This window comes from Centroberyx affinis, unplaced genomic scaffold, assembly GCF_046629955.1.
Source record: "Centroberyx affinis isolate AG114_WGS23_722 - 3 ecotype Tasmania unplaced genomic scaffold, CSIRO-AGI_Caff_v1 ptg002772l_1, whole genome shotgun sequence".
Taxonomy (NCBI): Eukaryota; Metazoa; Chordata; class Actinopteri; order Beryciformes; family Berycidae; genus Centroberyx; species Centroberyx affinis.
Genome location: NW_027280930.1, coordinates 14,373 through 31,064, shown reverse-complemented (window position 1 = coordinate 31,064; position 16,692 = coordinate 14,373). Strand labels below are relative to the sequence as shown.

The window sequence follows — 16,692 nt, the reverse complement described above, 5'->3', positions numbered from 1 at the left end:
GTATATACAAAGATGTATATGTGCAAATACATACATACATAAACTACATACTCACATATACACACACACACACATCCACACACAGACACACATGTGCACCCCAGGTATATATATAAAAGTAAATTAAGTCAAAATTTCAAAATGATAGGCCAAGTTGCTCACCAAGTTAAAGAATCGATCAAGTTTGTAGTTCATCATGAAGTGCAACAGAATTCAAATTGTAGTGGGTGATCCTCACTGCCTTATCCACCAAAGACAATTTTTTAGCAGCATTTGGCGCTTGGCGGGTGGTAACTTCACACCCTGAGTACATCATCACATACTGTACATCGGTGGTTCTCAACGTGGGGTCCGGGGACCACCAGGGGTCCATAAGGGGGTTCCAGGGAGTCCCCAGCAAACTGATGAATTGTTAAACTTCAACATTATTTCATTTACAAGAAGTTAACACAATTAGAGAATGTAGAAGAATGACTATTTTGGTCATAGTTTCTCTGTTATCTCTCTACCTACAATACAGATAGTCATGGAATTCTGGACAAAATCATATCTAACAATAAAAATATTCTCAGATTTGGGTCCACTAGAAAAAATATAATCAAATGGGGGTCCGTGGCCCTGATGTGGACTAAATTAGGGGTCCTTGATTAAAAAAGGTTGAGAATCACTGTTGTACACAATGGCTATGTTCCCATGTCACAGTAACCTGGGTGCAGTTTTTAAATTTTTTTAATCTGAATCAGAATCATACAGATCTTCTAATCCTCTTCTTGAGCAATCTATCAGAATCAGATACACATACCACAAGATTAAATTTACAGAATCCAGATTTAGTCTTTAAATAGACAAACAAGTCTATTTAATTTAGTATTTAAATAGACAAATAATGTTACAAAGGCCAAAAAGAGCTAGGCACAGAAGATAGTTTGGTGCTTTTATTCACTTGTCTGCACAATGCATACAAATTCAAAGTCTCATTGGATGGAAAGAATAATTCAAAACAAAACTTCCCATTAGTCTGCAAACAGTTTTCACTCATTCATTCAAGGAACCTTTTAAAATAAATGTTCACAAGAGCAGCTGATCCATCCTGCTACTGTGGCAGTTGTTTTGAGACTTGAGACTATTTTGAATCTATATTCAAGATTTATAGGCTGTACTTTCCCCACATCCTCACCAGTTACATCACAACTGTATATAACACCCCTCGTGTCTCTGAACACACGCTTCCAATCTGATCACAATTATCCTGATGTCATAATCTGTTTCCATGAACCTTTGATCCCCTGTGATTGAGTCTCCTTCTTGCCATGAATAAACAGGTTAATGCAATATTCTCCCGGGGCATCGCTTGACTGGGGCACCGCATTTGCATTCCCTAAACATCAAATTTGAAATGGTTTATTGTTTGCAAAATATATACTGTATATATACTGAACAAAAAATATAAACCTAACATGCAACAATTTGAAAAATTTGACTTGGTTACACACATGTAAGAAAAAGTATTCAACTGAAAGAAATTTGAGTAGAAATGCTCAGTAACAGGTCGTGCACAAAATTTGAGAGAAATAAACTTTAATGTGGAAAAAAAATATTTTAAATCATGAAACATGGGACTAAAACTTTACATGTTGCATTTATATTTTTGTTCAGTATACATATTTCCCATACCAATAGGGATGCTGTGCACAATCCAGGCCATCAAAAGGGACTAAAAGAGTTCAGTGAAGGTTTTTGTTGATATCTAATTATAACAAACGGAACACAAAATTAATCTTCTAGTTTATTGTGGGCAAAAAACGAACGCGTTTCAGCTAGAAGCCATCATCAGCGTAATCAAAACAGCCGAAAAAGGACATTTTTATATACAGGTGAGGTTCAAACACCAACCAGAAAAGAGAAAACATAATTACATAATAGGATCCATCTGTGAATGAACCGCCCAGATACAGCCTCTCCTAATGAAGGAGGTGGGGCCATGATATCTAATTATACCCATATTGCTGTGGGAGTCTGAAAAAGTGAAAGCAGTAAGATGTTTTCATGCCACAGTAACCTGTTTAGTATGAGTAAGCCAGGCATCTTAACCAGGTTTCTCATAATCAGAGTATATGCTTAGGTTATTCTAGCCCAGTTATGATGGTTACAAAACCAGGTTACTTTAATATCACTATAAAATATGGCTTCAATCCAACAAATTGGGTCAAACTCTAATAGAATTTTTGGTGATCAAGGGAACATATGAGTACTTAAATGTGAATTCTCAACTGATACAGCTGCCCCAATATCTGTACATTTTTAATGTTGATTTTTTTTACCAGATTACTATCAAAAGTTTTGGAAAAACTCTTCTTTGTCCAGTGCGACCTTTGTTTTGTTGGCTTAGACTGAATTTTCTTAATTATTCAGGATTTGATTAGGTTTGGGTTAAAGTATTATAGAAAAATTCTGTTGTTATTTGAAATGCTTTAGTCAGGTTTTACCTGACTAAACCTTGCCCCCCCCAGAAACACATACACACCGAAAACACACCCATGCATGTGATACTTACACAAACCTGCAAAGACACTTTTTTTCAAAATACATTATATGCAAAATACAAAATACTTAATAACCCACATAATAAACTTTGAAATAAATGAAACCATTTTCTGTGAACCTCATGCCATTTTCAAACAGCAGAACAATTGAAAAGAACATTTTATTGACTGCACTTGCTGCTTCAGACCACACGGTGGTGATATTGAATCATAGTTTCCCCTGCACATCAGCATGCTTCCCTCTGCTTCCCAGCTGCTGCACTTCATCCTGTTTGTCACATTCTCCGTATCTGCATGCCATAAGAATTCTCTTGCTGTCAAAATAAATGCAGTATGGCAGCCGACAGGATAGAAAAACACGCTCAGTGATAAATTTAATCATGTGCATGCACACACACACACATGATTATACACAAGCAGATTAACTTCTTTCATCAAAGCCTTTTTAAATTCAGATCTGAAAAAGTTTTAAAAGTTAATCACAGTCCTCTTTTTCCATCTTGAGAACTTGGGGTAATAAAACAGTGGAAATCCACTCTAGTCATCACAGGATCTAGAAACTTCTCACACTAAAAAATGCATCATGGCTGTGTGTCCACCGCCTGTTTGCCCTTAAAAATGACCCTAAAGTTATTTAATAACTCTCCTAATTGTTTAGTTTCATATGGATGACGTTCATGAATCTGTTGATACTTTAGCAAAATCATAACTTTGCCCAGGGTTTGATGAAAACTGACAAATGCAATATTACAGTGCTGTATGGTTGATGCATGGTCCAACTGTCACCTCCACAGACAAACAATAAAAGATTAAAAAAAAAAAGAAAAAAAAAAGGCTCATGAGCAGAAAATGTGTGTACTTTTCACTTAAAATGAGGGAAAATTCTTTCCTTCTAAGCCTCCAGCAGTGACCTGAAAATCTTTTTCTTTTATGTTGGAAGCTAAATGGCGCTCAAAACTGTGTTGATATTCCACACACACAAGCTTAGGCTACATCACACTAAAGGCAAAGGGACTTTGGTGTAAACCCACATGGATTATTTCTCCTGCCATCTATTGTCAATGCATTTCACCTTCCACCAACTTTTTTGATCTCTTGCTTTTTTTTTTATCTTGGCAACCAATCCATGTGGGAGCAAGTACTTGAGCAGTCCAAAGTTATTCACACAACTATCCTCTCAAACTTTTTCTTTCCTCCGTCCCTCCATCCTGCAGCTGTGAGGAGGATGTGAACGAATGCGACCGCAGCAACCCGGAGGGCGAGTGCGAGAACGGCGGCGTCTGCGTCAACACTCACGGCTCCTTCTACTGCAACTGCACGGCAGGCTTCGTAGGCCAGCGCTGCGGCCTGCGGCCTGTAGTCGTACCTGACATGCAGGCGGGCCACGCTGTGGTCGGCAAGGAAGAGCTGATCGGCATCGCTGTGGTGCTCTTCGTCATCATCACCCTCATCGTCCTGTTCATCGCCTTCCGCAAGAAGGTCTTCCAGAAGAACTACTCGCGGAACAACCTGTCTCTGGTCCAGGACCCAGCCACGGCGGCGCTCCTGAACAAGGCCAACGGCGTACAGTTCAAGACCCTACGCTGTACACCGGGAGACCCTCTTAACTTGTACTCTGAGGCGGGGCTGGGGCCCACGGTGGTGGGAGGGGCTGGGATGATGGGACCTCCGCAGGTCCCGGTGAGGCCCATGGCGTACACGCCCTGTTTCCAAGGAGACCCGCGGTCCACGCTGGAGAAGATGGCGGACGGACGGGGCGTGGAACACACAGAGATGAGCACCTTTCACCCAGAGTCACCGCGGATCCTGGCAGGGACCACCAGGAGAGGGGTGGTGGTGTGCAGCGTGGCGCCCAACCTGCCGCCGGTGTCGCCCTGCCGCTCAGACTGTGACTCCATACGTAAGAGCCCCTGGGACAGCGATGAGGGTGAGTGTGTGTGTGTGTGTATGTACTAATGGTACCTGTTTAGGTTAGATTGGTTATGTACATCCAAGAAATATTAGTATGTACAGTTCAGTTACTTGTGAGAAAAAGTTGTCTGTTCCTGTACTCTACTGTGGAATTTGTCACCTGGATCGACTCAAATCTAAAAATGTGTCCGTGACTAAATCAATGGTTTATGCATTTACTCTCCCAGTGTCCTCTTATCAGAACCTTCCTCCTCTATTTTTTTTATAACCAAGAACTCCTGAATGAAACTTTGTGAGACCATCCAGGTTCATGGTACATAGTACCATCTCTAAAGTATAGAGAATCGCACCCAGTTCAGCAAGATGTTCATCCTAATTATAGCTGGCTTCCATTCCCATAACCTTGTCTGTGTGTGTGTGTGTGTGTGTATATGTGTAGGAGTGTATCCACTCTGTGCCCCAACAAAGGAAGCCCCACAAGTGTCAACCACAAGCTCTTGTTTCACAGGTTGTTTCACAGACCTAGCTCCTGCAAATATGGAATGATCTCTAAAGGCTCCATGGGAGCCAGCTACCACACTGACAGGGTGATAATTTCATATTAAAAGTGTAAAAGTAGAACCTGGCTGACACGGCGGCTGTGTGAGACACAGAGCCTGGAGAGGGCCCTTTATCTGTGACAGCAAACCCATGACAATGAGGTGACTTTGTCGTCATAGAATGTATAATCATTGGATATCCAAGTTCTCAATTCAACAATAGACAGAGAAGGGAATACAGCTCATCTCTAGTGGCTGGGATGGCTGATCCTCCAAAATAATTAGCTTCATTCTATCTCAATTCAACAAATTGTGGCCCTTGTCCTTCTAAAGCTCCGCCCCGCCCCCATGTCAAAATAAAACTTGCTCTTCACGACAACCTGCTGCTTATTAAGCATTAACTAACCCTTAACTTAGTGACCCTTATTGTAAAGTGTTACCAGTAAAAGTATGTTTGTGATTCAAACATTCATATTCTGTCATTGACTTATGCCTTTTTCCCCTTAAAAGATCTTATCCTATGAGTTACATCAGTTAGACTCTACTTCTTATTATGTATACAATGACTTTATCTTGTTAGCTGTATGCCGGTGTATAAAAGTGGGTAACTGAGTTTTAAGTGGATTTAACCTACACTACATCCCTGCCGCCAACTGATGGACCAGGATGAAGAGCTCAGAGGTGGACATCATGTTCTCATTGGTTGGTGGTGGATGTCTGGTGAATATTACCTGATTGGTCATGGAATTAAATAGGGATACACTGCAGTGGGTCCACTGGTTAAGAGAGAAGCAAGCCATCGTGACATCACCTGGCACAAAAACCAGCCAATAGCAGATGAGCAGTGCAGTACCCTACTTTTCACCATTAGGTGTCAGGCTTCACCACAGATTTGGGTTTGGGGTTCAGCTACTTTAATGAAGAGACCCCTGACCTCCTGACTTGTCCCTGCAGGTAAGATGGTGGACATGGCCGAAGAGGTTACCTGTTTCTCAGGGAGCAACAAAGGCAGCAACTCCGAGGTCCAATCACTGAGCTCCTTCCAGTCTGACTCCTGTGATGACAATGGTAAGACACACCCCCTAGTTTAACCTCATTGACTTCCAATGTTCTTATCCAAGTTTGCACTGCTCGCACCAAGAATACTTTGTGGTTGTCAGAAAATCCCAATTGGAAAAGGACAGTAACAATTTCCTAGGGTTTGTTATTTTTAAAGGTTTTGCTTTGCTTATTTATGTTTTGTGTTTTTTACATGGCTTCATTTGCTGCTAATATGTTGAAAGTTACATTTTTGCTTATCATTGTCCATGCAAAGATCGGTTGCTATCCTTCAGACTTTGTTTTCAGACACAGAGCCTATAATTAATTCCCAGTGAAGTCAATGTAAGCTGCACTGAAAAGGCTTGGGACTTGGTGTTGGTGTTTTGTGGTCGTGGCTTTTTGTGCTGGAGTTGTGTATTTGGTTTTGTATTTAAAATTCATTGTGTTATCCTTTCCTCACTACATTGATTTTTTGCAATTCATGAGATACATTCACTTTCACTTTTCAGAATTGTCATGGTTAGAAAATGTAAGATTTCTTTTGTCCATAATCATCAGAATACATAATTGATGATATTATGTAAAGAAGCTTGCCTCAGTCATCATTGTCATTGTCATTCTTGTGCTCCACTTGCTAAAGTTTGATTGGTGTCACCAGCTGAAAAATGTCTTCTGCCAGCAAAAAAAAAAAATTGAAAGCAGTAAAAATGTTATGTTTATATTCTTTCTTTCTTTGTTTTTGTTTCATATGATTATCTTTGCATTTGTGTAAGAGTAAAATTCCTTTCATTTGGCAGTGTTCACTTTGCTGTTTTTATCTTTTAACCTACACGATTTCCATATATAACAACAGTATAATGTATAAAATTCCCCAAAACATCCAACATAAACAAGAAGGCTTGACAGTGCCAAAGGCAGACCTGGCAGTCTACTCTGCTAACAGGAATGGCAATAGTGGGCAGCCATAAGCAACGGCAGTGGGTGTTTAATTTCTACTGACTGTGTTTCAAAACTTGTCTCCTTCTTCTTCTCCCCACAAGCCTCCATAGTGACCGTTATTCGACTGGTCAATGATGCAGTCGACACAATCGAAAACGAAGGTACCATGTTTCATCCACCTCCCCTCTATCTCTTATCTTTCCCTCCTTCCACTTTATCTCCACACTGTCATTGCAGTAACCATGGCTATCTCCTCAGACAAATGGCCCGCTCTACTGTAGGGATGCAGCGATGTCACTATTAACTGCGTTTAAAACACCACGGTTTTCTAATCATATGCATTTTAGAAGGTATCTATGCTGTCTATAGTTCTATACTTTTTGAATGCAGCCTTACATCGGTGGGGGCTACGTTAGCTACAACATCCCATCCTTATATCCACCAAAAAAGCACATTAAATCACCAATGTGGGAGCATTTTGGATTTCTCAAAAATTACCAGGGGATTGTGAATGAATGAATGAATGTAATTATATTTTTGTGTCCTGCCAAATGAATGGCCCATCCCAGATGATATTACAGTATTTTACAAACAAAAGGTTCAGTAGCAGAGGGAGCCCTGAGTGACCCAGTCATCTCCCCACCCCCAACACAAACCCAATGACAACACAAGGAACAACTTAATACGTACTGTTATATGTAATACTGTTTTACACGGATAAAGCATTATTATTATTAATAATAATAACAGTAATAATAATAAACTTTATTTATATAGCACAATTCATGCATAAAATGCAACACAAAGTGCTTAACATAAAAGCAGATAATCATAACATTTATGATAAAATAATTTTTTAAAAAAGGGGAAAAAAAAGAAATTTAAATTAAATTTAATTAAAATAGCAGGATAAGACAAAATAAAACAACCATCAGGTAAAAAAAAAACACTTCAGGAGAAAGCAATGGTAAAAAGATGTGTCTTAAGATTTCGTTTTTTCACTTTTTTGAAAGTGTCAACAGATGTAAAGCCCCTAAGACTTTCAGGCAGACTGTTCCAGAGTTTTGGGGCGTAATTAACAAAGGGCGTAATTATACAAAGAGAAAGGCAATACAAATAAAAGTACTCATTTCAGTTATACAATGCCTTTTTTCTCCTTTTTCCATGCGACGAAAAATGTTTCATTTTCAAAACATGCTGACAAAAAGCACCGATGGGTCAAACGTATCAAACTTGCTAGAGCATCTTCCAGATCACCATCCATCCTTGCATGATCCAGTCAAGGTAATAAAAGGAAGTTGGGTAGCACTTGCATTATGCTACACAAATTACAGGGTAATTACTATGTAATTACATAGCAATTATCAGGAAGTACTGCCAAGTAAATTGATACCTCAATATTACACTGATATTAGTTAGTCTTTTCCTTGGTTCAATAGGGTGATGAGGTAGTTACCACATTACGTCTTTAAACAGAGCCATCTGACAGCTAAACTAAACTATGGTGCGATTACATTAACAAGTATGTAGGCTTGGCTGGGAGACACCATGTATGAATGGAGCGAGCTAGCCCTAACAGCTAATAGCCTAACATTAGCCTGCTATGGATGGATGGCCAAAAAATATGCAGACACCACTTCTAATTAGTGGATTTGGCTATTTCAGCCACACCCATTGCTGAAAGGTATATAAAATCAATCACACAGCCATGCGATCTCATAGACAAACATCAGCAGTAGAATGGGCCGTACTGAAGAGCTCAGTGACTTTCAGTGCAGCACCATCATAGGATGCCACATTTCCAATAAGTCAGTTCATCAAATTTCTGCCCTGCTGGAGCTGCCCCGGTCAACTGTAAGTGCTTTTATTGTGAAGTGGAAACATCTAGGAGCAACAACAGCTCAGGCACGAAGTGGTAGGCCACACAAGTTATAAGTTATTACAAGTTATAACGATTAAAAGTTGGAAATTTTTACCTTTAATTAGAGCACCCCATCAGGCAGACTGGGTAAATATCCGTCATTGGTTCAAATTTGACGTCTCTGCCATTTACCAGCTCACGGCATTTTGAGAAATGGCAGAAAATAATAATGAAAAAAATATCGTAATCTGTATTTGTGCAGGTGTTGCATATTTCCATTTACAAACAGTCTGTTATCGTTCAATCAATCAAATGATATATATTTAAGCATTTACAGATATCGCATGTTAGGTTGACAAAATTACTGGATTTTGTTCAAATCCTAACATAACATTTAGCTTGATAGATCTATTAAAAATGATGTTTCTGACCAACTTGCAGAATTTCAAACTGTCATAATTCCGTCAGTCGGTTGAACTTTTGCTAGTAAATGCTTACAAAGTTAATGTCATGGGACACAAAATTTGGCAAGCAGATTTTTAAAGGTTGTACAAAAAATCCAAAATGGCAGCCAAAAATTGATGGTGTACATTATGAGTCTGAGAGGCATACATTTTCAGCATGTCCAGATACATATCTGCACCAAGTTTCACATCTCTATGACTAAAGCGCATTTTATACTTTAATGAAAATAGCAAATCTGCACATAAACTGACGCTATTTGACGCGTATTTGGGGTTGAAAAGGTTCTCCGCGTAGGTGTTGCGTACCTGCCCAAGAATCTCAACTTTGTGTCGAGTCGAGCTCTCTGATTGGTTGATCATAGGGGCGATCATGACAGCACCCAACTCTTCAAGCTCCAGCTGCTCCAACACATCCCATTCCTCCAGCTGCATTGCTATATTCTGCGTCCATATTTGTTTTTACCGGTGATTGTACTTGTTTCATTTTGGTGCGATATAATTTTGCGCCACATTGTTTACATTCGCGCATTAGGTAGCGCCCCCTATGGGCCAATCAGTACCATTCTTTGTGTCCAAGTGACCAGTGACCATAACTATCTATGCGCGAAATTAGAAAAAATGTTACCAATGTATGGCCAAGTTATTGGACCAAATAGCCAAGAACCCTTTTCTGACTTGTAATAGTATGGAGAAGATTTGTTAATGGTTCTGAGGCAAATTTGTGGAGTAAAAATAGCTGGATACGTGTAGCAAGTTTCATGTAATTCAGTCTTTCAGCCCTACAGGCTTGAACCCCTAACTATAGAGGGGTCCAAGCACACTTTGAAAAGACAGTCCGACAAAACATTACGGAAGGTAGACAGGACAACCACTAACCAGTAGCAATAAAATAGCACTACGCACTACTTGCTTGACCCACAAATAATAATAACCCAGCACCCACAGGCTCTTTTTTACCAGAAATTGGCAGTTACTTTCTGATTATTTCCATGTAATTACACAGTAATTACCTGGTAATTTGTGTTCTGTAAAGTAAAGTGCTACCAAAAGGGTAAATGTGTTTAGCTTGGTGGCACGTTGCTTAATGAAATGTAATGCTGGTAGGGGATTAAATATAAAATTGTCACTTACAATCAACAAAGTAGCGGTGAGTTAAAGAGTTAAGGTCAACAAAGCATGAATGCAAAGTACTACAGCGTCGATCAATTACTTTAAGTTTTAAAAAGTTCATCAAAACAGCTGTAATCTAGTCCAAAGTTAAAGTATTCCATCGTTTCATCTCATTCCGTCTTCCAGTCGTTGCAGGGCTGTCTGAGTTGTCAGAAGTTGTTTGGTGCATCATTACTCCCTATTTGCTCATTCCTATCTGTATTGATTAAGTGGTTTCAAGTATTTGGTAGATGTAAGAATAACCTAAGTAATACACTAAGTCCAATCCATTATTTATTGTTTTCAAAAGGCAGCTACTGTGAACTCTTAAAGGCAAAAACATATTTTTTTTCCACCATATTTAAACGTGTTTGCAATATAGACTACATGTTTTTTGCAGGGGCCAAAAGAAATGTTGTGAAAAATACAATCAGATCTTAAATTAATCTAAATAATATGAATACATTTCTGCATAATAATTGTGAAAACGTGATTTTTTCCTCACTATAATCGTACCATCGCAATCTCAAATCTCGTTGCATCCCTACTTTAGTGCCATTCTGTCTTCAGTCACATAGCCAAGCTACATACATACATACACACTCAGTTTGTAGCATGACACGTTAAATCATTTACATTCAGTGAACTCTAGTGGACACTGTGTACGGAGTTAAGCTCCTAATACATGTGACAAGGCTCATAGTTACAGACTCAAGATACACACACACACACACACACACACACACACACACACACACACACACAATCAATCAACCCATAGAGATTAACGGCTGACTGACAGATCGGCTGTGTTTCTCTCTCACACGCAGGGCTAAAACACAGGAATAGTGGGCGGTCTTCGGTTGATGAAGATTAAATGTGTCTTGTTGGCTGCAGAGACACCAGATAAAAAATTACAACGGAGAGAGAGAATAATTTCTTATTGTCCATGCAGCTACCCCCAGACACACATACGCACACACACTGCCTCTCACACACACACACACACACACACACACACCACTTAAATTGAAATTAAAATGACATTCTACACATAAGGGACCCTCTAAAATGAGAAATGGAGCACAGGAGGAATATCCTAGACTGGGCTGGGCCACACTGCAGCACACACACACACACACACACACACACACATATACACTGTACAATCCCTCCAGGCAATAATTAATCAGAATTCTACCAATCTCCACAATATTTGCGAGAACCTTTTGGCCAGTTATCACACTTTCATATAAAATGCAAAAACAAGAATTTTTGGTTTCAGTAATCACAAAAAACTTGAAATCCTGTAGGGATTCTAGTCAGTAAGACGACATTAAGAATCTGTCTGTTCTGCTGTTCTTCCACCTGACAGTGTCAGTCATGGACCAAGGTCAGACCTACAACAGAGGTGATTCTCTCTTTCTCCTTTCTGTCCCTATGTCTCTCCCTCTCTCTCTCTTTCTTTATCTCTGTCATCAGTACGTTCCTCTGCTTATCCCCCCTCCCCAGTTGGAGCCCACTGTGTGTGTGTGTGTGTGTGTGTGTGTGTTTGTGTGATTTGATATCCCCACCCATCCCACAGCTTGTTGGTCCAGTCATTGTGTTGTGTGCTGACTCGGCAGCCCAGGACAGTCACTCCTCCTCGTCCTCCTCCTTTGCCTGCCGCCTTTCACCGTATTGCATCCCTCCATGTCATTTGGTTTCATGTATTTAATCTCCAGTTGAGTGATGGTTCATGTTATTGTGTGATGGAGTTTTCACAGCATCCATCTCTCCTTGGTTCGTCTCCTGCTTCGCTGCATGGACGTCTTTTTGTTTGATTTGTTATGTTTTTTTTGTTGTTGTATATTCACTCACGGTTTGCTTTTTATGAAATGTACCTTCTGTTAAATGAATATGCTGAGTTTTTGGTAGATTTTCCCATTGGTCAGCTTAGCTGTTAAGTGATGAGCATAGTAACGTTTAAGTGTACACCAGTTGCACTTTATTATGATGAAAATGTATTAATACAGTGCATTATGTAATAACCATCTATGGTTTTTTCTATCACGGCTACTACTAAGTAGTTTTTGCAAGTTAAAACTGAAATGTTTGTATATTAGAAATCCGCTGCAAATCAGTGTGTTGTTAGGCTATATGCTGTGGTGCAGAATGCATAAAATAAACATATATAATGTTATAACGATTTTTATGAATGAAGACATCCATTTTGGTTGGTTATTACATAATGCACCATATTATTACATTTTCATCCAAAAAAAAGTGTAACTCCCGTATTTTGTAATAACCACCGCAATATGTAATAATTTATTACAAAATACGGGGAAATTTATTACATATTGTGTTCAGGTTGTGTATTACAAAATGCAGCAGATTATTACAAAATGCAGGTGTTATTACATAATGCAGTGTTACAAGGCCTCTAGCATCATTGGCTGCGGTGCTCCATGCTAACACAAGTATATGATATTTTGGAGCCTACTATCACTTAATATTGCGTATGCTACAGTGTTAGCATGGTGCCTACTATCACTCAACATAGTGTATGCTAAAGTGTTAGCTTGGTGCCTACTATCACTCAGCATAGTGTATGCTAAAGTGTTAGCTTGGTGCCTACTATCACTCACCATAGTGTATGCTAAAGTGTTAGCATGGTGCCAAATAATTGGAAACAAAACAATCAACTGGGGACACAAGGATGATTTCTATGTCTATGTTTCTGATTTCATCACTTAATGGCTAAACAGAATTTGAATGGATAGAACGGTCTTTCCACTGCTTTCTATGGTATTTTGGCTAGTACACCAAAAATGGCGTTAGTTTAGTGTCTATGGTGACAACGGAGGTTTGGCCATTAAGGCCGGAAAGTGTGTCACACTGGCTGCCACACAGCGTGAGTGGGTTAGCTTTGTAATGTTACAAGACTAAGGTTAGATAAATAAAATGTGATGACTAATATAATATTGCGCGATTAAACCCAATCAGTCCAAAAATCCGTGAGTAGCCTCCCCACTCCTCGCTGCGACTTGCCGTAAGTCGGTTTATACAGAAGCTAGGCCAACAGCAAGGAGGTTTTATATGATGGAACGGGACACATAAAAATGGCCGCTGCTCCGACCATCCAGGAGCGTTGATTTGAATGGGAAAGACCGTTCTATCCATTCAAATTCTGTGGGCTAAACTGACCAATGGGACAATGTACCAAAAACTCACTGTATTCCTATAACATACAGCAATGGAACTGTGTCTTATTTGAGCCCTACAACATGGCTTGACTGCTGTAATTCCCCATGAAGCTTGGCATGATGTAACCTCTTAACCCCAACCCTCCCAGGCCCCTACTGTGCATGTCATATACCCTCAAAGAACAACGCTAACATGTTTCCTGTGCAGGTTGTGCCTTGCCATGTGCTTGACTTTCAACCCGTTTGTTGTAGATGCTACTGAGCATGACTGATGGACCTGATGTATACTGCAGCAGCCAACTGGCATGTGTAATGCACAGCTCCATATTGTGGGAGATGAGTCTGATGGGCCTGAGCATATCCCAGTTGTCTACAGCTCAGCCACATGGAAGCTTTTGACTGTTGTTATACTTGTGACATTCCTGATTGGGCTCTGCAGACTAAAATCATAAATGTGTGTGTTGGGTTACTAACCGTCCTCCCCTCTTCTATCTGTCCAGCGTATCACTGGGACACGTCAGACTGGATGCCCAGCACCAGGCTGTCGGACATCGAAGAGGTACCCGGCTACGAGGCGGGTCCTGTGGGCGACGTGTCGGGCTCATCCCCCCGCCTGGGAGGCGGCACCCGGGAACTGGAGTCAGACTACTACCTGGGGGGCTATGACATCGATAGCGACTACCCTCCTCCCCATGAAGAGGAGTTCCTGAGCCAGGACCAGCTGCCCCTCCCGCTGCCCACCGGCGAGGACTACGCCGAGCACTACGACCCGCTGCCCGCCGCCCAGCCCGTCTCCAAGGAGAGCACCCTGAGCGCCGGCAGCACCGGGCGCCAGCCTGCAAGGCCGCATTTCCACCCCAGCCAGTACCTTCCTCCCCACCAATTGCCCCTGGGGGAGGCGGGGCCCGGGGGCATCCCGGGAGAGGAATTCAGCACTTTTGTGGGTGGGGTGACTCCAGGAAGCGGGGACACTGATGACAATGTGTCGCTGAACATGCGACTGTCTGTTGGCGCGTCGTCGGCCTCCGATGTGTCGGCCCCCTGTGGGCTGGACGACTCTGAGCCCGGCGGCAGCGACTTTGACAGTATGGACGAACTTCATCGGGGGGTGACCATTATCATCGACTCACAGCAACAGACTGAAGTGTGACTGAGGGACCAGTACAGGACGTATGGGACAGGTAATGGGCCAGAAGGAGCAGTAAATGGGTTTGGAGGGAAGGAGGTGAAGAGTGGAGGTCATCACGCAGAGAGGAATGCTTTGTGTTAAAGGTCACCAATGCTAGGGACTGCATCAACAATAGACTATTACAGGCATTAACAATGAAGCCACTTCAAACACAGTGGGCACTACTCTTAAAACCACTTTTCACTTCCAAGCATTATCATTAGATGCCACTCTGCTCAGACACGGAAGTAAAATTAAGTTTTACCACAAACAACATGCTCATCAGAAACCTGTCTTAGCTGTGCCTAGCAGTCAGAAGTGTCCTTCCTCTTCCACAGGGAGGTAATGTCAAAATAAGCAGATGGAGAATGTGAATAAAAAAAGACTAACCAAAAATGGTTAAAATGTAGAGGTAAGGTGGAGAAAGTAATACATGAAAGATGAAGAAGGTTAGAGAAAAGAAAGGGGACAATCATGTAAGTGAAAAGTCAGTAGTGAGACGGCCTCGCCCAGCTCCTTCACACTCAGCCCGTCAGCAGAAGCCCATCGGACCACGACCACTTATTTCTTAAAGACACAAATTTCCATTTTGCCAATTTCTTTTTTTTTTTTTTGCTCTTGGATTTGTAAACTGCACAGTGCTCATAGCTTGCACAGACTTTGTAAAATAGTATGACCACACTGGTGCAAAAGTAGAAAACAACATTCTGGCCACGTTTCAAAATGCCGTTTCATTTGATGAGGAATGTTTGCCCCCGCCACCCCACAAAATCAGGCCTGCCAATAAGCCATGGGATTTCAGCCATGCTCTCTCGTCGGGCTGACATGCTAAACGTACCACTGACTTGCCAACTTTATTCTTTTGTGCCAAGTTTTGTTTGAATCACATGGATTTGTTTGTTTTTTTTCCCCTTGCACTAGTCTTTTGATGTTGGTTTGTCATGATTTTTTTTTATCAAACCTAGTGCCATATTATTGAAATCCTAAAGGACTTGGTGGGAGATATGGCATTCTAGGCATGATGCCACTGCAGTGTTCGAAACCTTCCCGCAAAAATCATAGTGATGTTCTCTTAAATTGATAATCTCTTGTTTATCTGATATCTGTTTTCCCTGCCGTACGTTTGCACTGAGCAGGTTTAATTGAGTCACACCATCGTTTCCAAAAAGCCATGCTCGACGGACACATTTTGGGGGAAAAATCAACATGGTAGCTGGTAATGGTGGCCTGAGCAGCATTGCATTCCAGTCTTGTCAGTTCTTTTGTTTGATCTTGACACTGTCTGCAAAAAGAAGTAAAACCCCTATCCAGGTCACTAATGGCTTAGTTTCCATCCGGCCTCAAGGACAGGCAGCACATCAGACTGGCTCAGATAGTCACTGTATTGTAATATAATCTGCCTGATCCACTCAGGCACACAGCTCCTCTTTTTTTTCTTTGTAAAAGATGTAAGTTTGTGTTTAAAACTTTGTACAGTGTACATAGCTAGGTTGTTAAAATGCCAATTTTGTAGATATGGAATTGCAATCTTGAACTGCCTTTCTGAGTTTTTTTTTTTTATTATTATTACTGTTTGATGTGAATGTGGACAATAAGAGACATGAAATATCAGCCATTTTAACTTCATTCCTCCCCTGCCACTGGCACTTCGCCCAAAGTTTTTCTTTATTAGCCTTTGCATTTGTACATGAATACCATTTCAATAGAATAGATGGATTTTGCACAGTATTAAATGCACACATTACACCCATTTTTTTTTTTTATCTTGTTTTGTTAGAACATTTTTATGGTAACGAGGGAATCATTTTGTACCATTCTTTTATCTGGAACGTTATGTTTAGTTTCTAATGTTCTTTCAGGTCTGTTTATTTTCCAAGATGTTAGGCAGT

At 40.8% G+C, this 16,692-nt stretch overlaps 1 protein-coding gene across 5 annotated transcripts in view; it reads left to right on the top strand.

The window, feature by feature from the left end:
* Positions 1-15,092, top strand: part of LOC139657866 (protocadherin Fat 3-like) — a 148,297-nt gene extending 133,205 nt beyond the window's left edge. For 3 of the 5 annotated variants that reach the window (XM_071535815.1, XM_071535814.1, XM_071535816.1), the window contains 5 exons: positions 3,758-4,470; positions 5,948-6,061; positions 7,075-7,134; positions 11,823-11,858; positions 14,136-15,092. In XM_071535815.1, coding sequence (XP_071391916.1) covers positions 3,758-4,470; positions 5,948-6,061; positions 7,075-7,134; positions 11,823-11,858; positions 14,136-14,785 — 1,573 coding nt within the window. In that variant the 3' untranslated portion in view covers positions 14,786-15,092. The remainder of the gene's footprint in view (positions 1-3,757; positions 4,471-5,947; positions 6,062-7,074; positions 7,135-11,822; positions 11,859-14,135) is intronic. The other 2 variants (XM_071535817.1, XM_071535818.1) reach the window with 1 other exon arrangement.
* Positions 15,093-16,692: the final 1,600 nt, after the last annotated feature.